Raw genomic sequence first — 16,096 nt, 5'->3', positions numbered from 1 at the left:
TTCCATGCTCACTGGAGTGGACCAGTTCTAGAGTGAATATTGCTTGAGGGGCAAGGAAGAATTCATACCTGCTGTCAAGGAGTTCATCTCAATGAGAAATAATTGCTGGGGAAGCAAGCAATTCATAAAGCGCTCTGTCAAGAAGTTTGATAAAAAAAGAACCATTACGAAGGCAGTGGATTCTTCAAGCACTGTTACGTGCTGGTGTTTTGCCTTTCACCGAGCACGTCACCAGTAGTCACGCCAGTCTATCACGGAGTCTAATTGTATGGTAGCATAATTATTCTTACACTGTCATCATTGTCATGGCACTATTACTTGCCTGATTAATGTTTCCAGTGTCTATTGCCCAATCCACATGTTTATTTATCGGAAACCTCACGTCTTTGTGGTAAGTAAGATTGACGGAACCAGGTTCCACGTTCTAGATCTGCTCTGAAACCCCAGGTCGACAGCTCTTTTTATCATTAGCCAATCAATAATTGCAGTTCCAATGAACTATGACTTCGAAGAATCACAGACTCCCAATTACGTTTAGTTAGTTTATTACAAAGCCAAGAACATTTGGACATACAGGCACCTCAGGATGAGGGTGCAGAAATACATTGGATACAAAGCCAAACCTATAGGTGAAGTTAAGGTGGTGCAGCATGCACAGGATAATCAGTTTGAGTATCAAAATACAGAAAATGACAGCACAGACGTCAAGATTCCCCTTCATTGGAAGTTCGTGGGTATAAAGCATTAGTCTGTCCCTACACTACCACTAGCGTGACATCCCTACCTAGCATTTCCCAAGGCAAGAACCATTATGGTGTCAGCGTGTGTAGTCTTCCTAAGAAGTCTCTTCACGTTAGATGGGTCAGGTAGCATAAAGCTACAGAGCTCGTTCTAAGATGCTTTCTCTCTCAAGGCAATGCAGAAGTCCCCTGGACACTTTCCCTACTTTGATACATCAATCTCACAGGTAGTATCCCAAGATGCATTGCGGCATCACACCATCCAGGGAAGCCCCCTCCTCGTTAGGTGATTTTTCACTTTCATCAGCGATGCTCTCAGGTCTTGGCGAGATGACCTTGATTCTCAGGCTTGCTCCGATGAGAAGGTACAACAGTTCTCTATTATCAGTATCAACGCTCAATGTATCCTCTTCTCCCTAAGCCTAACTCCTAAAACAAAGACATTATTCAAGCTAACAAGGATGAATTCTCCACCTGCAACAGAAACGTGAGACCGAGCAAATCCAACATGCACATGAAATTCACCATTAAATCTTATGCAAGAGCTTCCAGGGGAAAATACAATTCAGGCTTCAGAAATCGACCAACATAAGAAATGGCACAATGACCTCATGAAATTACACATATAAAATACACATTATTTAATGAGCACATCTAAATTAATACATTACATAGGCACATCAATTGTGTGAATACGTGTCAGCAACATGTAAGAATTCTGCACATTAATATTTTCGACTAAACACACGTAGTGACAACTTTAATTTCTTCATGTTTACATTGAAAATATCCCTAACATGTCACCTCTCTGCGGCCTACCCATGTTTATAACGCACCCCTACAAATAAAAGAGCAAACTTTGAGCTCCAACACCTTGTTTCTTTAATTTCATGAGCATAGAAATAGGACTATTTCGAGAGGCATAAAAAGAAAGAAAGAAAGGACTTCTCTTCATTGGTTATTAGACCAACCTGTTTAAATCAGCAGCACAAAACAGGACTACATTAGTAGTGAAGAAAGGCTATTCTTCCAAAGTATAGACTGTAAGCGCACACTCTAAGGTCCAGACCAGTGACTGCAGTGAATATTTCATTTGTTTAATTTATTATTTTGTCATCTAACTATTTCAAAATGTTATCCATCACTGTCTCTCCAGGATTTCTGTGGCATCCTGTTGAACCAGCAATGTTGTGGGAAGATTGGAGAGAGCCCTTTGAAAACTATTTAGAATCCGTTGGTCGGATGTTTATGTCTTTATAAGGAAACTAGCTATACTAAAACATAACTTCGGAGTAGAGGGAAGAAATATTTTCAAAAACCCACCTCTCCCCTTTACTTTGGAGAAGATGATATAGATCTAGGAGATAATGATGAATATGAATGTGCTATGATAATTCTGCAAGGAAATGATGCCAAAAGATTGAATGGTTCCATATAGAGGCATACATTTTTCTCAGGAGCACAGCTTCCTGATGAAACTGTAAAACAATATGTCAGTTGTTTGTGCATTCTAGCAGCTACTTGCAAGTTTAAAGAACTGTAAGATGTGATAGTAAGAGAGCAATTGATAACCCATACTAACAATACACAAATTCACACAAACAACTGCTTAGTGTTAAGTAAACCACTCTAGAAAAAGCAATAATGAATGAATGAATAGTACTTATAGAGCGCATGGCTACCAAAGGCCTCCCAGCGCTAGAGACAAGCCACCAACAATCAAACAATCAGACAGTTCGGAAAACAGCAAGGTCTTAAGCTGTTTGCAGAAGGTGAGGTGATTGGTCTCGAGTCTGATGTGATCCGGGAGCTGATTCCAACCCTTGGCCGCAACGCGGGAAAAGAGGTGTCCCCCACTTCGGGCTCGAAGTACTCTGGGGATTATGGCTAGATGTTTTTTCTCGGAGCGGAGGGATCTATTAGGGCGATAAGGGAGAATAATATCTCTAAGTGCCGGAGGTGCCTTGGCAGAAAGTACCTTGTGGACAATGCACAAGGACTTAAACTGGATTCTCTCCACCACCGGGAGCCAATGCAGGGATTTGATATGGGCTCTGGCTGAATCCTGCCTATGCACCTGCAGCAACAATCGAGCCGCACAGTTTTGAACTGTTTGTAGTTTTTTGATTGTTATGGCTGGAGACCCTAGGTAAAGCGCATTGGCATAATCAAGCCTTGAAAGAATCAGGGCTTGAACCAGGAGCTTCCTGGCGACAAAAGGCAGAATAGGAAGGACATTTCTGAGCATTTTCAGGATGCCATAACAGGTACCTGACACCCTACGTGCCTGTTCCTTAAGGTTTAGATTATGGTCGAGCCACACCCCAAGACTTTTTATTTGTGTTTTGGGAACAGGTGGGACCCCCAAACATTGCGGCCAGAGTGTGTTGATGTCCATATTACCAGTTTTGCCCAGAAACATCACCTCGGTCTTGGCCGCATTCAGTTTGAGGAAGGAATTGTCCATCCAGGCAGAGATCCCTTCCAAACAGCTGGCCAAACTGCTCATAGTATTATCCAGACTATTCAGGGATGCAATCAGCTGAGTGTCATCAGCATACGTGATGATGTTAACCCCAAAGGGTTTTACCACCTCAGCCAATGGGCGCAGATACACATTAAAGAGTGTGGGACTCAACGATGAGCCCTGCGGCACTCCACATCGTAAAGGCATTCTTTTAGAGCAGGTACTACCCTCAAAGACCTGAAAACACCTGTGACAGAAAAGGTTCCAGCCATTTGAGTATAGTTCCTGACACCCCCACTTCTCTAAGTCTTGTGATCAGAAGCTGGTGGTTGACAGTGTCGAATGCCGCACTGAGATTGAGCAATATAAGAGCAGCGGACCCGCCACTGTCTATGATTTTTCTTGCTTCTTCGACCACAGCTAGCAGGGCTGTCTCTGTGCCTTGTTGAGGTCTAAAGCCCGTTTGGGACGGGTGTAGACGATCATTCTCCTCCAAAAATGTGGAGAGGACATGATTGACGTGTTTTTCGCAAATCTTTGCAATACCTGGTAGGAGTGAGATAGGGCGATAATTGGCAAACACCTCGGGGTCCAAGGAGGGTTTCTTCAGTAATGCCCTAACCATAGCTCGCTTCCATGTGGACGGCACAGTTCCAGAGGACAGCGAGCTATTGATGAGTTCCAAAATAGTTGGTGCAATAGAGTCAGAGACCCGATAAAGGGTCGAAGGAGATGCTGCATCACTTGGGGAGCCTGATTTCAATTTTTCCATATAAGTTTTCAGGGAATTTATATTTATGTGGGGAATGGTCTCAATGAAGAGCTCTGCCAAGCGCAGCTCTGCTTCTGCCGAGGTCATTCCTGAAGACAGAGGGGGAGTGAAAGTAGAGTAAATATCATTAATTTTTTTATGAAAGAACTGCGCCAACCCAGTACACCGTCCTGCAGCGTCCTCTGAAGGCAATGGAGGTGAGGGGGGTTTGATTAGGGTTTTCATGATTTTAAAGATTTCCCGGGGAGAGTTAGATGAGGCAATAATCTTACTTGCATAATACTCAGTTTGAGCGCATTTAATTTCCATTTTGTAGACTTTAATAGCTTCTTTATATTTAATTTCCTCTACGCTTGAGAAGTCCCTCCTCCAACGTCTCTCGAGACGTTTACATAATTGTTTCTGTTCTCTAAGTTTGGGGGAATACCATGCTACACAAAGCCTCTCTTTCTTCCTAGTTATCCAGCTTTCCGGGATCAATGTATCTAAGGATGATTCCAGCCATTGCTGGACTAGATGATTATCTTGTTCAGGGTTCTCCCCTAGCACAGGTCTAGAGTTATCAAGGATAGATGCCCAGGCTTCCACAGAGAGTTTGGACCAATTTCTACACCATGTTTTCCCTTTTTCCCGTGGCTGGCAACCCTCCTGGATTGTCCAGCCGAAAGGGATTAGAAAATGGTCTGACCAAGGCAGGGGGGTGTGCTTTCCTACCACGAGACTATCAATATTTGAGAAAAGTGGGTCGAGGAGGTGACCTTTCTGATGGGTGGGTGCGAGCACTTTTAAAATAGGTTTCAAAGCCCCCAAATTATCTATGATCGCCTCAGCATCTGCAGATGTGGACAAATCCAGATGAATGTTGAGGTCACCCAGAACAGAGAAGTTTGAGGAGGAGCTAACTGTTTTAGCTAAAAAATCCGGGAGCTCTCTGATAAAAAGGTCCGCCGGGCCCGGTGGGCGATAAATGAGGACTCCGGAGAAAGTACATGTAGGAGAGAAGCCGAGTGAGAAAAGCAGACTTTCACATTCTGGGATCTGGCTAGATAAAACCCGACAATTAAATTTATCTTTAAAAATAATAGCAAGGCCTCCTCCTCTGCTCCCTTCCCGATAGTCTCTGAATGACATATCCCAGGGGGAGGGCTTGTACTACCGCTGAGTCAGCTCCATTTGCGAGCCAGGTTTCAGTAAGAAACAAGGCATTTAAGTCATGTTCCTTAAGGAGAAGGGAGAGCTCTATGGCATGTCTAGGTAATGAACGGCAGTTTAGGAGGGCCATCCTGAAGGTCCTTACAGGTGGCAGACATTTCAGCTCCGGGGGCGGACGCCAGGAGTCTAGGTCGAAGCCACATTGGGGGCATTTATAGCAGTTATTGACTAACCTGTGTAGGCAGTTATAAGGTGACCTCACTCTTAAACGGTATAACTGCTCCGAAGTGTAAGATATTTTTTCTCTTGTTATGCAACCAGGGTTCCTGGCCCCTTGGCCCAGTCGGGCGCGGACGGGCGCAGACGGGCTTGCCTTAGGTGCGCCTTTGGCGCACCAGCGGTGCGCCCGCTGCGCGCGTCCATTGCGCGGCTGCGTCATCCGCCTCTTTTGAGGAGAGATAATGAGTGCAAAAAGGATAGAAAATACCTCAGCCTATCTTAAAGTGCTTAACCAGAAGGTTAGCGGTGCTGCATATGCATGTGTGGGGAAAAAAACTAATAATACAGGTACAGATGTGTATGTGGTATGGAATAAGAATCAAAACAAAGATCTCAATGTTCCTAAGGTAGATGATGTCAGAAGTAAAAATCTGTGTTAAGGATGTAGGAGGTTTAAGCATCTTGCTTCTTCGACAAGTTATCCTGCGAGTAAGGCAAGATGGTATTGATGTAAAAAAGTGGGGCATTTTCCAAGACTGTGCAAAGCTACTGAGGGTAAAATCAACAAGAATAATGAAGTGGACAAATGTGTACAGCTAGTAGAACAAGAGTCTAGTGAAGAAAACAATGTTCTTGCATTGAGGATAGTTAGGAAATTGTCACTGTTGCAGATGAAAATGACTACATTGTGTTGAATATTGTCAAACCTTATAACCCTCCCAGATCCAGTATATATGTTAATGTGGTGATTGTGGAAATGTGGGTGGATTTGTGTTCTCCTTACACTATAATTCACTGGAGGACATGGAAGATGTTGGAGAATGTTGAATTGCAAACACCTGATGTGACCCCTGTTGGGTATTGTGGTTTGAAGTTACCCATAGTAGGATACAAAACAGTTTTATCGTTTAGGATTGAGGATAACCATTGCAAAGTGTATGTAGTGCGGAAGAGCAGATTGCTAGGGTATAGAAGACAGAAGGGATTGGGAATATCTTTGGGTCCAAACCATTCTGAGCAATTTCTGGTGATAGAGATATCCGAGGAAGACAGGTGGAGGGTGGAGTTTCCAGAGTTGTTCAATGGTGGTCTGGACGACTAAAAGAGTCTTTCTCAACGTATAATACTGAAACAAGGATCGATACCTAAAATTAACAAGGTGAGGTTAATGACACTTAATGGTTTTTGTGACCCTTGGGGGTGCTCATAGGTATTTGAGAATGCCTTTTGGGTTGGCTTCCACTTCTGCGGTATTCCAGCAGGTAATGCAGAAACTGTTAGTAGGTATAAAATGTGTGGTTGTGTTTCAAGATAACATTTGATGAGTGGGTAGGACAAGTTGGAACATGATGTATTACTGCGACAAGTACTGTGCCCTCTGAGAGATTCTGGTATGACAATTGGAGTTGAAAATTGCAAGTTCCCAGTACCAGAAGCAGATCATTTTGGGACATGTAGTAGGAGGAGATAGAATAAGGGCCAACATGAAATTGTTAGAAGCCATAGAGAATGCTCCAAGCCCTGCTAGCAAGGAGCAGTTTTGCTTATTCTTATTTTACCTGAAATTTGTAGGTCATTTTGCTGAACGTACCAATGAGATGAGACAGTTATGAAAGAAAGGTGCCAAGTATTAATGGACAAGAGAGTGTGAGGAATCATTTGTAAAAGTAAAGAAATCCATAGCTATTGTTCCCATTTTGAATGTGTTTGATCCTTGCTATAAGACAATTTTGATGACTGATGCCAGTGCATATTGATTGGGGTGCTGTTTTGATGCAATTAGATCATAATAAAGAATGAATAGTGGCATTTGAATCACGGCCGTTTAGAGGTGCAGAAGGAATATATTAGATCATTGAAAAGGAAGCGCTTGCTTATTGTGGAAGCATTCCCCTAGTTATTTTGTTGGATGAATTTTGAATTATGCACTGATTCCAAGCCACTCATAGATATTTTAATGACCAAAGGAATGGGAAGAGCTATGCCAGTAGGAAGTATTTGAGGAAAATTGGCCAGTTTCGAGTGTGGAGGAGGTGTCTGATGATCATAATGGAAGATGCGTGTAAAGAGGGCATAAATGAAGATGAATGATTTTTGCGAGCCGGTAACAATATTTTGAAGGGTTGGATGAAAGAGTTAGAAAAAGATGAATTGATGATTAATTAAATATAGGTTGGTCTGGCCAGAATTGTCGGTTGTAGATAGTGTAGTCTTTAGAGGGGATAGATTTGTGGTCACAATATCACTCAAACAAAGAGTGTTGGAATTATTGCACTTAGGTCATATTGGTATGGCAGCCATGAAGCAAAGAGTTCGCATGGACTTTTGGTGGCCCAGTATGGATCGTGAGTTAGAAAGATGTGTAACAGAGTGTGTAAGTTATATGACCAGTAACAAATCTTTGGTGGTAAGAGAATCTGCAATAGTACCGATCAAGTTTCCTGAAGAGCCATGGAAGATGGTGGGTGGGGATATATGTGGACCTTTTGGATATGGGGATGTGAATGGTAAATTTACCATTGTTTAGTAGATTAAATGGCCAGAGATAAAACTAGTATGTGAAGTAAAGACTCAAGATATCATTCATTTTCTTTACAATATTTTCATGAGGGAAGGTATTCCCCAAGAAATTGTGATAGATAATGGTCCAAAATTTGTGCCTGGAATGATGTTGGAGTTTTTGAGGAGTCACTGGGTGATCCATCACAGAACGGGTTTGTACGAGGTGTGGGTAGTTATATCTGCTCCTCTGGCAGAGTTCTGCCCACTCCACGCCCCAAATGGAGCATAGCATGTCAAAAAAACTCAGCCAACCACTGCGTGGCCGAGCTTTTTCTCGCATATTCAGCTGGAGAAGATATACTGTTAGGGCTTTACCAACTTGACTGAATCTTCAATCATATCTAATAAATCAATCCTGCTACAATCCTGGTGACAGTGACAGTTCCCTTCAGTGCTGTCTGAATAAACATAAAATGTGTTAATGTCTATATGAAACCCTAGCATCTTCTATGAAGATGTTCCAAAACATTTCTATATTGTGTTTGATATTTTTATATAAATTGGGCTCAGTTAAAATTGACGGTATAAATGTGATGTGCTTTTGTTCTTTGGTAGCTAAAGTACTACAGTGTTTGTGTCATGTGTCTAGAGTCACTAATAATCAGATCTTCATAATAGCCAGACACAGCTATGCTCCAAGAGTTACTTATCGTCATTTTTAAAACACCCACAGTCCGTCAGAACTGCTTTTAGCTAAAGGAATGATGTATAACCCTTTCTGTAGGCTGTTTATGCAATTGGTCATCGACCTGGCAGTGACAGTCATAGTATAATGCATTCCAAGCCTACTCAGTAAGACATGGGACACACAAACATACAGGAAATTGTTTCATTAGCAAACATAGTATTTCTTTGTTTCTGTGTGAAAACTAACAAACCCGACCCATACAGATCTCCACTCTGCTGATGTACACCGGATCACATCACTTGAGTCTTCCTATATACAGTTGTCTACATTATTTTTCTCTTACATTTAATCATGATTGTGTAGTTCTCTAATTATATATTACATATCAATATTCACTAGCACTTTTTCTATTTAATATGCCCCATAAAAGTCATGAAAATATATATAAGTTTTAAAATGCATAACATAGTGGGTATAGTTTGTGATGATTGGTCATATAATTAAGTTTGCTGCTTATGAACTGGAAAATAAAGCATTATGAAATTTCATTTATGAAAGACTTCGAGGTTATGAAAACCCCAGTTCAAATACAAGGCAGCAGCATCCTTGCAATTTGTTCAATCTTTGCCTCTCATGCTCTTTGATCTTGAATTATCTGTGAAGTGGTCCAAGAGAACACCACATACATACACAAGAGTTCATATCTTCCAAACAACATTCGATGTTACACTTCATTCGTCATATTGCACCAATTCTGACTGGGCATCATCACGGTAATGGTAGGAAGAATACCGCCAATGGTAATGCATAACCGCAAAACGACCAGGTTACAATCCTGAGGTCAGCAGTTATTTGTATCTAATAAGTGGACTGAACATTTACCACTGCTTGTTGAAAAGCTATTTTTACTACCATTCTATCTGTTGACAATTATCTATTATAATCTGGCACACAACACTTACTGCATTGCTACTCGCATCACTGTGCTAGCATGCAACAACTGCAATTGTTACAATACAACAGCTAAACACTCCAGGGGCCAGATGTAATAAGCCTTTTTCCAGTTGCAAACCCTACTATTTATAAAATTGGAGGGTTTGCAGCCTCAAAATGTTTTTGGGTATTCAGTAAACCCATTTTGTGAATTGGTAAAGGCTTACGGAACTGCAAAATTGGTTCAGGAATGGATACCGGATTGCAATTTAGAAGGGGCTTGTTCAGGGCGTCCCTTGCTAATCGCTATTTACCCTTGGGAATTCTACCCCTTTGTGATTGTTGAAAAAAGTTTGTCGGCAAGTAGGCAGTGGTCCTTGGGACCACTGCCAACTCTCAAACAAACTTTAAAATAAAAGAAAACTATTTTTTAAACGCAGTCCCATATGTTATAGAGAAAATGGGCTGCATAACAAAAGGTTTAATTAATTTAAAGGTGTTCATAGATTTGATGGTCTGCTGACACTAGCAGGCAGCATGCCTCTGATGCCCTTCAATGAGACTGAGTGACAGTTTGCAACCTACCTCATTAATATTCATGAAGTAGGTCTGATGGTGACCCTCTCTGAATGGTAGTTTTGTAATCAAACTTATATAGCTCATAGTTCAGTTTGCAAATTCAGAATCCATTCGTAGGAACTCAGTGCCCAATTTACAACTGCTCTTCGCGAATGGATTTGAAGTACATATGACCCTGAGTTTTTTCAAGTTGTATTGTTGCAGGTTGAGTGACTATTACTAACTTACACATATATTCTCTTACATTCTTTTTCAAGAACTCTAAGAACTCAGAAGACAGCGGTGGTCAAGTGAAGGAAGACTTACACAAAGAAGAACTTTAACCGTGCCTAGTTTTGGAGGGATCCTCATGCTCAGCATATGGCATGAAATGCAACATGAAGTGTAAAATAACGACAGTAAAATAAAATGAAACTTAATCACGTCTGTGTTTGGTACTAATATTGTTGGCAAAATGTGTTTGTTCTTGTGCTCTTGATTTATTTGTCTATACAAGTTGAGACTCTCGTTGTTCGGACATGAGATTCCTCAGTATGACTTTGCAATGAGGTCTGCCACGTGTATCAATGTGCAGGAGACACATCTTTCTAGATACTGAGGAACTGGAGGTTAGATGCTCAGCATTGAGTCTATGATGCCATGATAGTATCTTTCAAGTCATGAAAGCCACTCTAGGTGGAACCATCTGCAAGCACCAGGCTTCTTCGCACAAATCATCTACTCGGCTGAAGTTAAGTCCTGCCTCAGTTCAATGATGTTAATCTGAGCTGAGCATACTGATGTCATTGAATGATATCTTGGTGCCACCAGAGCCTTTAACTGTGGTAAGGGGAAGGACTGAGCACTGCTGTGCTTATCTTTACTGATCCCATAGGTCCCCAAGCACTTAATATGGGTTGGTTTACAGAAAGTTAAGTGATTGTCTATTTCCATCCAGAACTTTATTCCACATCACCCCTCATCATTGAAGAGGCAGTGGAGGTAACAGGAGGCCCTTCCCTTTCCATTGCGGCATGACTGCTTTACCAAACTAAAATGTCCCATCAGGGAAATTACTACAGGGAGGATGTCTTCATAGGGTGGGTCCTGCACCTCACTTCTCCCATGCTCCCTCAACATTCAGCTCCCCTGGAAGTTTAGGTTGCTCTCCAATCTGCTTTTCAGATGTGCTCAATCCCCCCTAACCACAAGGTTTTTTTTAAAGAAAAGAAAACTGGCTGATAGCATTCTGTAGCACACTGCCTTTCTCCCAACTGTCCAATGCAGTACTATGTTTTAGAACCTATACCAATTCTTAAGAGAGGATGACCAGTGATTCCTCCCTGAGTTTCAAGAATGCCTTGTTTTCATAAATGTATAACGACACCCCAGTGGTGGCTGGTAAATCTATAAAGTTGTGGGGATATCAGATGAAAGGTCATTTACAACATCTCAACAATAGTTTTTATAAAACGGTAGTCAGGACTTGAATTAATGCATTTAAGGCTCACATCTGGTTTCCCTGTTTAACTGTTGGCTCATCCACACCTATTGTTTGCTACTGTTGTACCTCATGCTGAACAATCACACATACAAACACTCACACACACGCTCACATACACACACTGATGCACGCTTGCAGACTGGCACATGAACAACATAAGCATGCTCTCGCTCAAACACACAAAGTGCACTTTCCTTTGCACATCGATTCCCAACTTTCAGATCGAACAAACAAGGCTCCACAACGAGGCTCACACCCTTATCCCCAATCAGAAGTTCAGATAGGACAGAAGGCTGTCTTTTTTATCATGGTTTCTTATGGGGTACAAGGGTGCATGACTAACAGGTCCCAAATCACCATTACCTGACGTGCTGCACTGCCTGACACTGGTGCAGCATGTCAGATATGTATTACGTCTGAGTAAGGACCGGCTGTAAGAGCCTACACTTGACACATGCACAATACAGCCCATGGGAGTAAACTTCTGGTGCAAGGTGATATTGCAGCTTTTACATGTAAGCAAATGATCAGTGCGATTGTTTCATTACATGTAAAAGCTGTAATATTTTAAGCAATGAGATGCGAGAGAGACGTAATTGTTGGGGGTCACCGCCCTTTTGGCCCCTCTGGAGAACCCGCCCCTGCAACACCCACTAATTTGTTGTCTCATCATTCTCAGAGGTGCTACTCATAGCCAGAGGGTGCCAGATTGCTGTCTCAAACAATAACATGTCTTTTGATCTTATGACTACCCACTTTCATGCTGCATTAACTCTGGGGGCTGCATAGTGGGGACTGCAGGATTCAGCCTTCCTTGCAGCTGGAGGCACCGACACCTGCTCCCTCCCGCACCCTGCCCTAGCGCTGATAAGCACTTCTGCACTTCCCCAGCGCGGGAGACTTTCATACCACATTAACTCTGGGGGCTGCATAGTGGGGACTGCAGGATTCAGCCTTCCTTGCAGCTGGAGGCACCGACACCTGCTCCCTCCCGCACCCTGCCCTAGCGCTGATAAGCACTTCTGCACTTCCCCAGCGCGGGAGACTTTCATACCACATTAACTCTGGGGGCTGCATAGTGGGGACTGCAGGATTCAGCCTTCCTTGCAGCTGGAGGCACCGACACCTGCTCCCTCCCGCACCCTGCCCTAGCGCTGATAAGCACTTCTGCACTTCTGCAGCGCGGGAGACTTTCATGCCACATTAACTCTGGGGGCTGCGTAGCGAGACTGCAGGATCCAGCCTTCCTTTCGCCTGGAGGTGCCGATGCCCACTCCCTCATGCATTATGCCCTAGCACTGATAAGTGCTCCTGCACTCCCAGAGCACTGGACGTGCACGCACGCACGCACGCACGACACGCTTGTGCGCATGCCAGTGCCAGGAGCAGGTCCTTCTGCTCCCGTCTATGGCCGGACAAGGCTGGGCTGGACCCACTTTCTTGGCCTCAGGATAGATTACAAAGGCTTTCAAGACAGTTCCGAGCTAAGGTAGGCCATACGTTTGCTATTTATTCAATCTAACTATGGGGAAAAAGGCCCTCATGAAACAAAAGAAACCGGGGTTCAAGGGGAACCTCATCACCCCTCCAATTACTACCTACCAATCCTCCACCATGGGAACTATTTCTACTGAACTTGAGCTAGTGGAGAGCTGCATAGATGCCGTTCAGAAGCCGATTGAAACTAAAGACTCCTCATGGCATCTTGGATCTTCACAGGCAGAGGTAACAACGAACTCCCTAGTTGCTGAATTAGCTTTAACCTATAATCATCAATCACCTATACCTACAGCGCCTGCTGACATTTCTAACCAATGCCTCATCCATGAAGCCTTTGTTAATTCTTCTATTAACAACCAGAGTTGCCCCCAACATAAAGTACAGAAGCCTGAGCCATCTAAGAGAAAAAGGCATGATGAAAATACTCAGAAGGTTGCCGCTGATGCGAAAAGGCTATGCTTGAAGCCCGATGTTCAAATGGAAAATAGGGTGAACTTCATTAAGCCTGTCATTAGGACAGCGGTATATGATGTATGTAAACATTTATTTGACAATCTGGAGACTCTGGTGAAGGATCTCCAATTGGATGTTTCCATACAGATCAAGACCCTTGGGGACAGAGTTCAAGCTCTCACAGGCCTATGCCATAATGCTCGTCAACTAGGTCCCCAGCCTCAGTTCGATCAAGCTATGCTTGCAAATGGCTAACCCTCTCTTGTGAATGTTAATCATTGTTTTATTCCCACTGATCAGTTATTGCCTCATCTTGCTCCTCACATGTCTCTACAACCAAAGTCTTCAAAACCCACCTAGCAGCCTAGTTGTATCACAATTTCTCAGTCTGTCTGGTAAAAGGGTAATACGGTAACAACCCGGGAGGGTGTGGATTATTTGCAACTATGCCCTGAGTATGCGCTGTATGTTATCATATTAAAAGGCGTCCCACTGGTGCAAGTTAAATTTACTAGGGTCATTCGATTTAGCTGATCTAATCCTTATGGTTAGTAGGGTGTGATGGCTTGGTTACTCTCCTAAAACCTCAGGGGGCAATTGTGTAGTGGTGTAGTCCATTTTACTTCTTTTACCGACTGTATTCCCTACCAGCTATGGCCTAAAAATGCCCAGACTAGATTCGAACCTGGTCACTCCGCCTATCATCCCTTTGTTCGTGAAAACCGATATGCACCACTTTCTAGTATGTCGGATGTGGAATAACTGGTTGTGCCCTTTGGATTCTCCCACACTTTCTTCCCTATCTTTACCCCCTTTGCTGGTTCGGAGATTCGGGGAGGAGAGGCTCTGAATATAACTATTGCCCAAGATGGTATCGTCGGGCCTGATTGTCTTCACTTCTTGTAATGGAATATAGCAGGGGTCAGCAAGAAGTTGGACGTTGAGGACTGGTTGCAACTGGTCAATAATTATGCTATTGTGTGTTTCCAAGAGTCCGGGTCCCCTGAAGTTTTTCACGTTAATGGTTTTCAATCCTTTTGTGTAGCAGCTACACCCACGACATCAGGCAGATTGCAGGGGGGTTTAGGGGTCCTCATCTCTATAAGAATTAGCAACTTAAAAGTTGATGAGCTCTCAGCCTTTGGGTGCCTTGCTGCTCAGGATCCAACAATTGTTAATATGTCAAGACCTGTATTTAATGCAAGATTGATAAAAATGTGTATTTGTACCTGGGCAAATTGTTGAATAAACAGAGTGGTCCATTAGGATGGCATGTGGACTTCAGTGCGCCCGCCATTGGTGTGGCGGTTGCACACGGCCAATTAGGATGCGACCCCCACCGCAGCGGTCGCATTCTGCATATACAACATTGTGGCGTGCGGTGCTGTGAGCAGCACCCACCACAATGTTGTAAATGCATGTTGTGCATTGGCATGCACAACATGACAGGCACCGCACGGTGCCTGCCACCTTGTGTATGCCACTGTAGGGGGTACCATGGGTACTCCCCAAGTGCAGCCCCCCACCCCTCCACTACCCTGGGTGCCCACAACAGGCCCCCAAAGCGATTCCCGCATGCCTTTCCATGGCAGAGTCTCCGCCATGGAAAGGCATGAAACCGCCAACATCATAATATGGATGCAGGCACCGCCACCATATTTTGGGCCTTTTCCGCCCGGTAGGCAATCATGACGATTGCCTACCGGCGGAAAAGCGGCGGACCGTCTTTCCGTCCGCCGCGGTACCCCCCGCCATGCTAATGTGATGGGGGGGTAACAGACCGTCCGGTGGGGTGTTTTGGCGGGCGGATCGCCACCGCCGGTCAGGTGGTGGCAGTCCCCCCGCTATTCTAACAACCCCCAGACTGTTTATAAAAAAAGTTGATGAACTGCAGTGTACCCCCTGTTTTCAAATTCTACAATTGGTATTTCCCGGGATTTTGGATGTCTTATTAATCAATTTTTATTTTCCTTATTTTACAATTCATCATGTTAATCTAATTGATGACTTGGATCATTTTATAATAGATGATCTGTAGAGATACCCAGATAGGGAGGCTATTAGTTGGATGGGTGACTTTAACATCTTTAGTTGTCCCCTTAGGGAAGTCCGTGTCTTTGGGGTTACTGACTGACAATGGGAAAGTTTAACGCACTTTATACATACTCCGTAAGGGGCTGGGCTGAATCAGATTATCAAACAAAATGTAATTTTTAGTTCCGATTTTTTTTAAGGAAGTTGATGTTTATCTGCTAACCCTTATAGATAAAGGTAAAGGTTCTATTATTGATTTTATTCTGTTGTCACTGCATATAGCCCAGCTTATTCTCTCCTCTGGTATCAGTGATACCAACCCTATCGCTGTAAGCTTAAAATGTCCCGAGGTCAAATCACAGCCTAGTTGCTCTCTCGATCTACAGCCCATCAAAAACAAAGGCATTTGTATGAAATGGGAAAATATAAATCATGCCAAATTTTTGGGAAGTTTAACTACGATAAAATAAGTTGAAGTCATGTGTTATTATCCGAGGAGGCAACGTTTTGTGATGTCATGGAACGCTTTGATGGTCTTTGCAGTGGCGGCTGTTATTTGAAGGTGGTGGCGAGG

At 43.3% G+C, this 16,096-nt stretch overlaps 1 protein-coding gene across 1 annotated transcript in view; it reads left to right on the top strand.

Moving 5' to 3' along the window:
- PDILT (protein disulfide isomerase like, testis expressed) overlaps positions 1-10,474 on the top strand; it is a 199,931-nt gene extending 189,457 nt beyond the window's left edge. Inside the window, exon 11 of the mRNA XM_085629085.1 lies at positions 10,310-10,474. Coding sequence (XP_085485211.1) covers positions 10,310-10,375 — 66 coding nt within the window. The 3' untranslated portion in view covers positions 10,376-10,474. The remainder of the gene's footprint in view (positions 1-10,309) is intronic.
- Positions 10,475-16,096: the final 5,622 nt, after the last annotated feature.

This window comes from Triturus cristatus, chromosome 10 (assembly GCF_964204655.1).
Source record: "Triturus cristatus chromosome 10, aTriCri1.1, whole genome shotgun sequence".
Classification (NCBI taxonomy): Eukaryota; Metazoa; Chordata; class Amphibia; order Caudata; family Salamandridae; genus Triturus; species Triturus cristatus.
Note: the sequence above shows the minus strand (reverse complement) of the source record. Positions and strands in the feature narration are given on the sequence as shown.